Raw genomic sequence first — 12,698 nt, forward strand, 5'->3', positions numbered from 1 at the left:
GTTGTCATAGCAACTGATGTCCATTTTTATCCTTCATCTGAAAGATTGAGTAGGCGGGACTTCCGGCTATCCAAGTATTTCCCCCAAAATAAAAGTACACAAAATGAAAACGACAAGATAACAATCCGCCTTTGACGCGTTCAAACGTTAATTTCTGTATTTTATATTATCAGTACATATTTGGTCCCTTAGTGTAGAGACTCCAAACTGAATGAATAGCCTTCTATACCATCAGCAGACACAGTCTGATGAAGTGTCTAGAAGTACTGGCATTTTAAATGAAAGACAGCAGCGCAATGAGTTATGCAAAGCTCATTAAAATCACAACACAGTGTGGATAAACTGAAGGTGAACAGTGTAATAGTTTAGTGAGGATACACTGTGGAGGACCTGTTCACATTTGAGTTCTGTCTCCTGACCGGAAATTAAAAAAACAAACAAGCGGAAGTCGTTGCAGAAGCTCATCTTGCCTCTGTTCATCATCTTTGGTCGGAAAACCAACAACATTTCCCACAAGTCTTTGCCGGTGAACTGTCACCCAAAATGTCAGCACCCTAGAAGCTCATGTACCGGGGTTATTACAGGACTATTTGTTTAAAAGATGAGTGATTTTTTTTTCTTTTATCAGTGTGACAGTTCACCCATGGTTCAGCACAGTGACAGCAGCCCACACACCGGAGTATTCCACAGTTAGCTAACGCTAGCTCTCATGTATTTATCCCTCTTATCCTGCTGTGAGGCTACTCGCTCAACGAAAACATGTCTCTGTTCTCGCCTCTGTTAAGACGTGTTACTCAGTTCAAAATGTGCAGACGGAAAATACAGCACTACAGCATGACCTGCACAGTGTTCAGACACCGCTGGATGAAGGGGCTGCCCGTTTTCTCCAGCAGCTTCAGGACGATTAGCACACAAACAGACAAGGTGATGAAACATGTTAAGGCTCAGTTAGCTGCATGGCTGGGATACATTATTGTCAATGTGCATGTTTGTGTCTTATTCGAAATTCTGTATCACTATGTACAATTCTCATACATCTTTTTTTCAGGGGAAAATAGTCATTTCACATAGAGATAAAGACTGAATAAAGTTTGAGAAGTGCTTCTTAAGTTCACAAGGCAATTACTTTATTTAACTGCTGCACAAAATACTGGTTCATTCCTTGTCCCATTCAGAAATACACAGAATAATAATTGGCCTTGATCCCAGAATATAAATTCTGCTTTGAGGTGGGTTACTCTAACAACTTTACTTTTGTTTTGAAGGAAACCATTGACCTTTCCAAGTTCCCCGTGGACAAAATCAGGAATTTTTGCATCATTGCTCATATTGACCATGGAAAAAGCACTTTGGCCGACAGGCTGTTGGAGATGACTGGTACGTCTGCTCACCACACGATGAAACTTAACTTTGAATCTAAAGAAGGTGACACGTAAACAGGTTCACATGTCAGAAGGGGTAGGGTTAGACTGATGGATTATTTTGTGATCAAAATGTTATTATCTGCCTCACACACACACACACTTACAATATCATGACTGGATCTTTGCTGTGTTTCACACGTAGTACTGAGTTAACCATATTATACCTTAGCCAGCGCCTCATAAAATGAATACGACTGTAGTGAGGTGTTACCAGTGAATGTCACTGACAAACAGGTGCCATAGCAAAGACTGAGAAGAACAAACAGGTGCTGGACAAGCTTCAGGTGGAGCGAGAGAGGGGGATCACAGTGAAGGCCCAGACAGCTTCGCTGTTTTACAACCACCAGGGACAGCAGTACCTCCTGAACCTCATCGACACACCGGTAAGTCCTCAGCCGTGGGGCGGGCGGGGGGGTGTTGGTAAGATGAAGGTGAAAAATGTGCTGCCTCATCTTGAAGCAGTGGCTGAGGCATGTTTATTTATTTATTTTATACAGCCCAAAAATTCCCTGCGGTCCATGAAGACAGTCGAAAGCAGATAGTTGAGTTTAGGTCTAAACACACCGATTATGTAGAACATCTACTATTTATTGTAGTTTTAATATGAAATATTTGCATGTTGCAGATTTCAACTTCTTGTCCACAGTATTCATAGCTGTAAAAATCATACTGTATGTGGCTTCTGCAAAGATAAAAGTAGCATTTTCAAAAAATGGGTATATGTTTCTTGCGATTTCTTTGTTACATGCTATTCTTCTGTCAAACTGACTTGTTTACATGATGCACAACTGTTATCTCTTAACCCTTTATAACCTTTTGTTTACCTTCTCTCCAGGGTCATGTTGACTTCAGTTACGAGGTGTCTCGGTCGATTTCTGCCTGCCAAGGCGTCTTGTTGATAGTTGATGCCAATCAGGTACAAACCCTGACTTTCTTATTGAATTACTGTGTTTGAACTTGCTGCATGTGATGCTGTCATTAATATTTTATTGTCATGTGAAGGGGATTCAAGCACAGACGGTGGCTAACTTCTACCTAGCTTTTGAAGCTCAGCTGACAGTCATTCCTGTCATCAACAAGGTGCGTTCACACCAGCCAGCGTTTGGTTTAATCACATGTTACTTTTCCACTTGAATGCTAAGTGTTGGGTGATTCTGCTCTGACATTTTCTCCCTCAGATTGATTTGAAAAATGCTGATCCGGAGAGAGTGGAGGCACAGATTGAAAAGGTGTTTGATATTCCACGCGAAGATTGCATTCGGGTGAGTTGGAGCACGATGTGACTTTCATTTTTATTTGTTCCACAGAGGCTGTATATTTTACAGAAATGTGACTTTATTTATGATCTCATCTTTTTTTCCAGATCTCGGCTAAACTTGGAACAAACGTTGAAACGGTTCTCCAAGCGGTTGTGAACAGGATTCCACCGTAAGAAACCTCAGGTGGTTTCATTTCTCATCTCATTCTTATGTTTGACGTAAGAAAAACTGAGGCTTTTTCTTTTTTCCATTCTTATTCTCAGGCCTGTGGCAAACAGTCATGACCCATTTAAAGCCCTGGTGTTTGACTCCAATTTCGACCACTACAGAGGAGTGGTGGCCAACATCGCTGTGTTTGGAGGTCGGGTCAGAAAAGGAGACAAGATCATGTCAGCTCATCTCGGCAAAACCTACGAGGTCAACGAGCTGGGGCTTCTCCGACCAGATGAGCACCCAACACAGAAGCTGTATGTGTCATTCTCCTCATTCTCATGTCATCTCTTCCATTTGGTTTTTCATCCAATGTGGCTGTTATTGTGATTAAAGCTGAAACGATTTGTCAATTAATCTATTAGTCGATCAACCAAAAATAATATGTTTTGATAGTTCTTTCATTGTTTAATTCTTTTTTTTAGGCAAAAATACCAAACATCTGTTGGTTCCAACCTCTATATTATGAGGATTTGCTGTGTTTTTAGTTGTAGGTGATAATGACCTGAATATGTTTAGGTTTTGGTCAGTGTTGGTGTTGGTCAGATAGACAGAAGAAGAAATGACATCAGCCTGAGACACTGGGAAATTTAGATTTTCACCCTTTTCTGACATTTTATAGACAAACTATTAACTGATTAATGGTTAATGGCTGGTTTATTTTATTATACATGTCAGTCTGAACTATTTTCATCAGGTGTTTTTTTTTTTTTTTTTTTTTTTTTTTTTTTTTTACACATTTCACACAAGTTACACACATCCACACACTGACAGCTTTTTTGTTTCCTCAAACTGTGGTGCTCTGATTGGATAGTCTATTTGCCATCTGTGTATATAATTGGTGCTGTTTGATTCTTGTTCATATACCTGATGAACCTCATTTAGGCCAAAACAAAGTGTTTACAATAAACCAGTGTGGTTTGTAATGAGCTCTGATCCACACAGTAGGAACTCACTGGAATCCAATGAACATTTGTCCAACTGTCCACCTAGATGCTTGTTTACATTGTATTAGTGTGACTCTGTGAGATGTGGTGTTGTGTAGGTTTGCAGGCCAAGTGGGCTACATAATAGCAGGGATGAAGGACGTGAAGGAGGCCCAGATTGGTGACACAATCTGCCACCAGGAGAAGCCAGTGGAGCCTCTTCCAGGCTTTAAGCCTGCTAAAGCCATGGTCTTTGCTGGTAAGAACCGCTCTTGTCTGCAACTCCTTCTCTTGGCAAAATTAGACTAAGAACTGAACACAGCCTTAAATATTCCAGTGTCACTGGACATGTAGGCAAACATAAAGCCCCTTGAGTGCATATTGTGTTTCTGTAGCTACTACAGTTAAGTGCAGCCAAATGAAAAGAGTCTTGTTGGCTGATGATGTGCACTCTGCCTTTTTTTTTTTTTTCCTCTGTCCCTCAGGCATGTATCCAATGGACCAGTCAGAATATCCAGCCCTTCGCAGTGCCATTGAGAGGCTGACCCTGAATGACTCAAGTGTCACAGTGCAGAGAGACAGCAGTCTGGCCCTGGGAGCAGGCTGGAGGTGAGGACTTTATGAATTTGAATAAAAAAGGCTTTACAATCCCCAACCCGAGGAGTAAGGATTGTACTGCATATACAGAACCAGACAACAAGAAGATATGACATGATTTATTGGTAAACAGCAACTTTCTTTGGGACATAGTGTACTTTGCCAAAATGGGCAAGAGTGTATTTATCTTCATGGGTCATATTATCTGTCCAGATGATGTAAATTTGATTGTATTAGTGCCAGTGGTTTAGATAATTTGGCAGTACGACGCTGCACTGCGATAGCAGTAAGTCTTACTCACTCTTGAACTCTTTCCAAAGAGGCTCTTTGTAATTAAAAAGCATGAATATCAATTACAAAGCTTGAGTGAAGCTGTGGACCGTCCCTTCCCCCTGCAGACTCGGCTTCCTGGGTCTTCTCCACATGGAGGTGTTCAATCAGAGGCTGGAACAGGAATACAATGCCTCTGTTATAGTAACAGCGCCCACTGTGCCCTACAAGGCTGTCCTCTCTTCAGCCAAACTCATCAAGGTAAGAGCCTTTTCCAGCCGTTATATTTTCTGATCTTACAGTGGGGCCTGGCCTACACTGTAATTTCAGAAAAAAAGTTTTGACCAACTTGGAAATCAATGATGAATGGAAGCTCTTTGGGATCACAACCATGTTTTCCTGTGAACTGACATATGGGAGACACTTGGGAAGGGAACAGTCAAAATGTTTTGCTAAGGCAAAATCACTGCTAGCTTGAAACCATAATGTGTGCATGTTTCTTTGGAAACAACATTTTGTCATCCCAGTTTCTACAGGTCAAGAATTTAGATTATTATTTTACGACAAATTATTTAGATGTATGTGAGAGTAGTAATGATTTACATGAACTACAATAAAGGGATCACAAAGCTGCAAAGGATATGTTCTGTAAATATAAAAGACTTTAGGTCAAACTTCTTTTTCAGCCTGCAGGGGGTAAATGTTTCATACTCAAAACAGCATTTGGTTGGAGTTTAACTATAAAATCACGTGTGCTTTTGGAAAAAGAAAAACCAGTTGTATTTGCAGGTTTAAGTCACGTTGGGTCTCCTTACAGGAACACGGCAGTGAGGAGATAACCATTGTGAACCCTGCCCAGTTCCCGGACAGATCGGTTGTGTCGGAGTATTTGGAGCCCATGGTGCTCGGGACCATTTTTGCTCCAGACACTTACACCGGCAAGATCATGACTCTCTGCTTGGTAAGAGGAGAGTTGAGGTTTCAAATATATGCAAGACTGGTGAAAGCATAAAATGGCCTCACACTGTCTGTGTCCTCAAAGAATCGCAGAGCTATCCAGAAGAACATGGTGTACGTAGACGACCAGCGTGTCATGATGAAGTATCTCTTCCCGTTGAATGAAATTGTTGTGGATTTCTATGACCTCCTCAAATCACTGTCATCTGGATATGCAAGGTAAAACTAAGCACGTACTACGTGAATACATACTGTAGTCTACAGTCATAAACACTTTGGATTTTCAGGAGTTGTTTTTGCATCGTCTAAAATCCTTGTGCATATATTTATATATTTTTATATATTTATTATATATTTACAAGCAATATTTATTTTCCTGTGCACCTTTCCCTGAGTCTTACATTTAGATCAAGGCCTGTGATAACTCTGAAATATTCCATGCATTCAGCTGACCATAACGTTGATTTTATCTTCCACATGAAAGCTTTGATTATGAGAATGCAGGCTACCAGGCGGCAGACTTAATAAAGATGGACATTCTGCTGAATGGGCAACCGGTGGAAGAACTCACCACAATTGTACACAGGTTAGTTGCAACACTAACTAAATTCAGACGAGATAAAGCAACAGTGATTAAATAAAAATATCCAGTTGTAAAACTGATGCTGCTTAAAAGCATCTTCTTGCAGTCTCCCACAGCTTAATTATCATTGCTGTCACAAAAAAGAAACTGCAGATTTTTACGAGTTTGCATAATTGCGAGTTATGGTCCTGTATTACCAGAGTAATTCTTCTGAGCCTATGGAGCATGAAATGTATTCAATACCCAGAATAACATTAAAATATGGCCTCTTGGCAGTCTGTGTTAACATTATCTGTTACGGTGACTTTACACAGCGGACAAGGACTTCACTCCATTTGTGGACAAGGACAATAGAGTAACTTTACAAGCAAAAAGTGATGACGCACAGCAGATCTGTATTTAATGAACCTACTACCAAAGCCAGTACAGGAGCCAGTGCAGGCCTAGGTAATTGAAGGACGCTGCGTTTCACCAACAATGGCTGCTCTCTGAACGTGTATACTGTGAGCCTTGGAGCAGAGCCCAGCATGTCTTCAGTCTGTGACGCTCCAATCACAGAGCAGAATATCTTTTACAAGGAACGTCAAGGACTGACTGAAATTTATGGTACGTGACTGGACCAAAGCGAGGCAAGGATGTGCTGTCAAGCAGAGAAGCCCTTTCCATCTGTTAGATGTGGAGGTGTTTATCCAAAGTATCTTACAGTATGTCAAGGGCACACAGTTCTACAGTGAACCCCAACGTTAGGTTCCCTGCTCTACCCATACCCTAGACCAGTTCAACACTTTGGAAAACAGACTTATTCATTTTCTTACAGAGAGATCGATGAGAAGATAAATAAAAGGAGACAAAGTAAAAGGGATTAATGTTACAGATTTTTAAGCCAGCCAAGCATTTCCCCATTTAAGCTTTCTAAACTTAAAAAAGCAAGGGGTCAATAACTGCTCCACCTGCTCCATTTTGATGACACTTGGGCAGATGGCGTAACGTGATGTTGCTCAAAGTGGTACCTGCATTTGTGGGAGTTATCAGCTTCTCTATTTTGAATGCATGTGGTGAGTACAGTAGCACAGTAGCATTTTACAACTGTTTTAGCTTCTAATAGATGTGTTTTCATTACAGAGACCGTGCGTACACAACAGGGAAAGCCATGTGTGAGCGACTCAAAGACTCCATACCGAGGCAGATGTTTGAGATAGCTGTACAGGCAGCTATTGGAAGCAAGGTCATCGCAAGAGAGACGTAAGTACATCTGCAATGACCTCTGTTAGAATAACAAAACAATATGTAAATACATGAAATGTGCTAAATAGATAAAACTTACCTTAAAAATGTGAATTGACTCTTTCAGAATAAAGGCGTATAGAAAAAACGTTCTCGCTAAATGTGTAAGTAAAGTTTTTTCTAAAATTAATTCTAAAAGTTGTTGTTTACAAATGTAGAACAAACAACTGTGTTTATTTTATTTTTTTTCTTGGCAGTACGGAGGTGACATAACGCGTAAGATGAAGCTGCTGAAGAGACAAGCAGAGGGCAAAAAGAAAATGAGGCGTGTTGGTAGCGTAGAAGTTCCTAAAGATGCCTTCATTAGTGTTCTGAAGAGAAAAGATAAATAGGTAGCAATACCATTAGTACCATTAGTATATTATTGTGCATTATTATTATTATTATTATTATTATATAAAACAGGTCTTTGTTATCAAAAGGCCCTGCTAGATTTTAGATCTCTGAATAAAGTGGTCACTGGTGCTGCAAACTGCTGTAAAGTAACTGTGCTGATTTCCACTATAAATGTCATTACTTCTGCTCTATCTGACATTTAACACATAATTCCATATTGTTCAATATCAATCAAAAATCATGTATTCATTTACCCCCAGTTATTCTAATGTTTTATTAACACTTATGTCCATGGTGGCAATTTCCTTCCATCAACCAATGGTCTTGACAAACAAGCGTTATAACCTGTTTAACAACAGAATGTTAACTTTCATTTTGTGTTCAGAAAATTATGTTGTGTCATTCAAATGCAATAGATGCATCGTGTGGCATGTTATTTTATAATACATACTGCATGTTATCCACATAAATAAGAATTATATACATACTTTGATCAGGCAGGTAAAGAAAAAAAAACTAGATATTAGATCAGCAGTTATTAATATGTACTAACTGTGTCAGGTTTTTAGTTTCCTTCTTATTTCATACAAAAGGTGGTGGAAGAAATGATCTTTTAAAGTACTAATCAATCTTTAGATTATTCTTTTGACAGAAAAGTATTTATTTTGTGTGACCAGCAGTCAAAAAAACCATAGGTATTCAGTTCAACAGTGCCAGTTATCAAATGTTCAAGACTATATACATAATTCAGTTAGAAGTATACTTACTAAACCAAAATGAATATGAGGCTTCATGAGTGTTGAGTCAGACAAATGAAACAGGTATCTTCTGAAGTTAGTGTTTTCCGTACAAAAGTCTCTGTGTTTCCATGGACAATTATTTGCTTCCTGAGGCACAGCAGAGGGACAGCAACACAACTCTGGACAGTACCCATGTGATTTGTCCATAGCCTCATATTAGCGTCAGCTGAACATTATAATCTATTTTCACACAGAATGAGGACTGTGGATTTGGTCCCCCATCACATACACTGAAATCATCTTATCTCTTCAAGGCCAATATGAACAGGCGGAAGGATTACAGCAACCAGTAACACTATCAGCATACATATGGGCATGTGAATATTGTTTTAAGACAGATCTGAAAAAAACTGTGAGTGTATCCTTTAATCCCTTCTAGCTCCTCATTGGTTGCTGACTCTGACCTTTTAAAGATACCAAAGAGAAAACACAATTAACATGCAAATATCTGTTGGTGTGCCGTGTTCGTCTGTCCTTTACAAAGTTTTCCCAGTAGATGGCAGCAGCAGCTCAAACACACAACAGAGTTGAGTACCCTGAGCTAATTTCCAATCAGACCTCATCAGCCTCAGGCCCCATAAATGTCAGCTTTAAATCATATAAAGCTCTAGACAGTCCCCTTATCTTCTACCAAGCAGTTGGAGTTGCATGATGAAAATATCTCATTGTCCCTGTGTGCTGCCCTTTCTACCAGGCAAATTAAAGCAAATCTGATTTAGGGACTAATTGGTATTTAACCACAGTAAAAGGCAGAGGGGACAAGCTGAACTTCAGCAGTGTGGACTGAATTATTGAAGAAAAAACATGTACAGACTGTCAGGTAAAAGCTTAGGTTTATAAACCTTTTCATTGTAGACATGTTATCATGTCATAGCAGGTAAGGCACAGGTGTAATTCTAAGTAATTAGTCTGAGTCGCAGTGAGTCAGCATGCCCAGTACTGTGAAACGCAGACATGATTAGAATATTCTATATAATAGTTACACCTGTGCTTTACCTGCTATGACAAGTCAAACTGGCAATATGAATAAGAACATTAAAAAGCTTGTGTTTGTATTTCAGTCATTTGACTAAAATTGTGTTAAGCAAATGTAATTTTGTGGTGACACATTAGTCCCCAAACTGTAAAAATCAGCAGATGCTTGATATTTTCCTACCAGCGCCGTCCCAGCTATTTTTGATGTTTTGACATTTCAGGATATTCTTGAACTTTAAAATGTGACTCAGCTTGGTTTCAACACCCAGTATGCAGCTGTGGGTTAAAAAAGCATGTTAGTAAGTGAGTAGTAAGTTTTTTTTAAAAAATTAAGAAAAGCATTGCTGCTTTTGTTTGAACTGTAGTTTTGTAAGTATTGTATCTGAACCAGTACAAGGCGTATTAATGGCCATTTGGTTTCGTAAGGACGCATAAAGGGGTTCCTCTGGTCTGTTCTAGGAACGTTTTTAAACTCACTGTATAACAATAACATGTATTCATCTATAAAACTTCTTGAAGCTTCTTCAAGAAGTTTCTTGGCAATATTCAGTTTACACACAGCCTGTCCTTATTCCTATTGGTATGAAATGCAAAAAAAAAGTACATCATTCTTAAATACACTTCAGTCATCCTGGGACCTTTGGCTTTGTGTTGGTGATAAACTGTCTTTCATATAATATGTTCAGGAACTGCAGCAGATGTACTATCATCTGGCTATAAGATCTATTAGAGGTGACAGCTTTAGATCTCTTTACTATTTATAAAGCCCTGCAGTAGAGCAAAAGAGAACATGTATTTATTCATATATTAATGTATTATTTTCTATAACAGTTATGGCTCTTTAAAATTATTAACGAACCGAATCATTTACATCTGCTTGTAGCTATAGTAGATGATACACAGTGTAGGGCGTATTGGTACTGTTTGGCACTGCGTCGCACCCGTAGTTCCATAATGCGGAAGTCGGTATGAATGGCAACAGCGCTAACTGGTATTTTGTGTTTTTAGTCTTGATTACGCCACAAATACATAATATAAAGGCACTTGGTTAAATACCGAGAAAGCTGGCTTTGTAATATGTTGTTTGACAGTGACCGTAGCTAGCAAGTTATCTTATTGACTTACTCTTTCCTTAAAGTGTCCGTCAGCCAGCAACATGAAAGTCCGCTCGTCTGTGTTTGCCTCGTTTATTTTAATATTTGAAGTGTGTGGCATTGCCCTCTTCCTGCGGGGGTTTTTCCCTGTGCCTGTCAAGTCTTCTTTCTCATACAAGAGCAGGCTGTCAGATCTGCCGGCGGAGCCGCTGTCAGGTGAGTTCACAGCATGGTCAGGCTCAGACTGACCTCGGTTTATGTGCGAGTATCAGCCCGCACTGTAAACACTTAAAACTCATAAAGTGTTCCCTTACTTTACAGGGAGCTCTCCAAATTCCTCTCGCCTCCCGCAGCCCCTTTTTAAAAGGGTGGTTATAATGCTAGTGGATGCTCTCCGGGAGGACTTTGTGTTTGGACCCAATGGTCGCATGTACATGCCCTACACCAGGCATGTGGTGGAAAGAGGCTCAGCGCACAGCTTTGTGGCCAAGGCAAGACCTCCAACAGTCACCATGCCCAGGATCAAGGTGAGATGCTGTCACTCAGGTGTCAGGATGTGTAGGTTTCAAATGAGAACTCACCCATTGTCAGCCTCCACATGGTGGGGGTCTGTTAGAAGTGCTTGTTTTGTACTGATGGTTCTGCAGATGCAGATTAGTTTACTGTAGTGAGTGAGTTATTTTCAAAAACACATGTATGATGTTTTAGAACAAAGGCACTGCATCGGTCCAAAATCTCCCATAGGTGTTCAACTGGGTTGAGATCTGGTGACTGTGAAGCCCACAGCATATGATTCACATTATCATTATACCCCTCCTGCCCCTATGGAGGGGGCATTATCATCCTGGCATCAGGACAGAAATGTTTCATCACAGGATTAAGGTGATCACTCAGAACAACTTTGTATTGATTTGAAGTGTCTCTTCCCGCTGAGGGGACAAGACTCAAACCATGCCAACAAATGCCCCCCACAGCATAACAGAGTCACTGGGTCCTCCTACTGTAGTGGTCAAGCATTCAGACCTGTACCGTTCTCTGGGTGGATGCCACACATGTATGACTCATCTGACCATATCACTCTTTTCCACATCTCTGTTGACCAGTCTACAGCCCTACTATAATATCTCTCTCTGTGTCGACAGACTGTTGTTCACACAGTCTGATCACGTCCTGCATTGACAGTCACCTGAGGAAGAGTTGCTCTTCTTCTTTTTCCTTACATATCACACTAATACACAAACATCACCATCATCCTATGTGTCCTGTTGACAAAGGATCAAAATCTTTGATGAAAATCAGTTCCTGTTAATTCCCAGTAGTAACTGTTTGTCCCTGTGCCCAGGCGAAGTAACATCATGTATATGTTTACATTCTTTGATCAACTTGCGCAATCTTTTCTCAAAAAGTTTCGCCTTGTCATGTCCTGTGTTTGTGTCTTGCTTGAGCTATTGGCTACACTGCTTCCATGATTTCCCACGATACTGCTCTGTTTCATCTGCATCCATAAGCTTTTACAAAACATGCACAAATATAAACAAAATGTCCTGAGTGCTCTGTCCATATCTACATACATATCTAACGTTGAGTATAAATGAACCTGAAACCCAACATGATCGATCGTTATAAACTGGGTGTCTTTGGTTTCTGGACTGTTGATGAGACAAAACGAGTAATTTGAATTTGTCTCCTTGTGGTCTGGGAAAACTTGACTTTGTGAGTAATGAATGAAGCAGAAAAGAAAATGTTTAAATTCCTTTATCAAGAGTATTTCATCCATCCCATCACAGGAGGTGCAGATATCTGAGCCACACATGCCCCAACAGTATTCCTGTGAGCCCAGAATAATCGTGTAGAAGGAAATAGGTGCTAAGTTTTCAGCCTATAACTGCAATTTGGGTTAATGGCAGAATTTGGAGAAGGTGAAAACATGGTGCTTTGTCACTTTTGGATGATGTGTCATGCTGATGAGAGTATTTTGGGAGC

The 12,698-nt window shown here is 40.0% G+C and overlaps 2 protein-coding genes across 4 annotated transcripts in view; both read left to right on the forward strand.

Moving 5' to 3' along the window:
• The first annotated feature begins 537 nt into the window (after window positions 1-537).
• guf1 (GTP binding elongation factor GUF1) lies at window positions 538-10,420 on the forward strand. 2 transcript variants are annotated; one of them, XR_005894757.1, is made up of 18 exons: window positions 538-924; window positions 1,266-1,377; window positions 1,659-1,807; window positions 2,260-2,340; window positions 2,427-2,504; window positions 2,603-2,686; window positions 2,788-2,852; window positions 2,947-3,150; window positions 3,939-4,078; window positions 4,305-4,428; window positions 4,815-4,947; window positions 5,504-5,647; window positions 5,729-5,862; window positions 6,128-6,229; window positions 7,349-7,468; window positions 7,578-7,614; window positions 7,708-8,088; window positions 10,409-10,420. XR_005894757.1 is itself a non-coding variant. In XM_041048969.1 (17 exons), exons 1-17 carry the CDS (start codon window positions 760-762, stop codon window positions 7,840-7,842), a joined length of 2,007 nt encoding a protein of 668 aa, XP_040904903.1. In that variant the 5' UTR covers window positions 538-759; the 3' UTR covers window positions 7,843-10,165. The 2 variants fall into 2 exon arrangements, 1 of the variants encoding a protein (XP_040904903.1); XM_041048969.1 differs by lacking the exon at window positions 10,409-10,420 and having other exon boundaries at window positions 7,708-10,165.
• A 157-nt stretch (window positions 10,421-10,577) lies between these two features.
• The window catches only part of pigg (phosphatidylinositol glycan anchor biosynthesis class G), a 52,422-nt gene continuing 50,301 nt past the window's right edge, over window positions 10,578-12,698 (forward strand). The window contains exons 1-3 of one of the 2 annotated variants that reach the window (XM_041048547.1): window positions 10,578-10,612; window positions 10,760-10,931; window positions 11,037-11,242. In XM_041048547.1, the coding sequence (XP_040904481.1) occupies window positions 10,778-10,931; window positions 11,037-11,242 (360 nt within the window). In that variant the 5' untranslated portion in view covers window positions 10,578-10,612; window positions 10,760-10,777. Of the gene's footprint in view, window positions 10,932-11,036; window positions 11,243-12,698 lie in introns of both variants that reach the window. The other variant, XM_041048546.1, reaches the window with a different exon arrangement.

This window comes from Toxotes jaculatrix, chromosome 10 (assembly GCF_017976425.1).
Source record: "Toxotes jaculatrix isolate fToxJac2 chromosome 10, fToxJac2.pri, whole genome shotgun sequence".
In the NCBI taxonomy this organism is placed as follows: domain Eukaryota; kingdom Metazoa; phylum Chordata; class Actinopteri; family Toxotidae; genus Toxotes; species Toxotes jaculatrix.

Bases quoted from the DNA above. Each gene is read 5' to 3' on its own strand.
- guf1 (XM_041048969.1), top strand. From the start codon at position 760: ATGTCTCTGTTCTCGCCTCTGTTAAGACGTGTTACTCAGTTCAAAATG. The intron at 2,341-2,426 runs GTACAAACCCTG...TGTCATGTGAAG, and splicing joins TGATAGTTGATGCCAATCAG to GGGATTCAAGCACAGACGGT. The intron at 5,863-6,127 runs GTAAAACTAAGC...TCCACATGAAAG, and splicing joins CTGTCATCTGGATATGCAAG to CTTTGATTATGAGAATGCAG.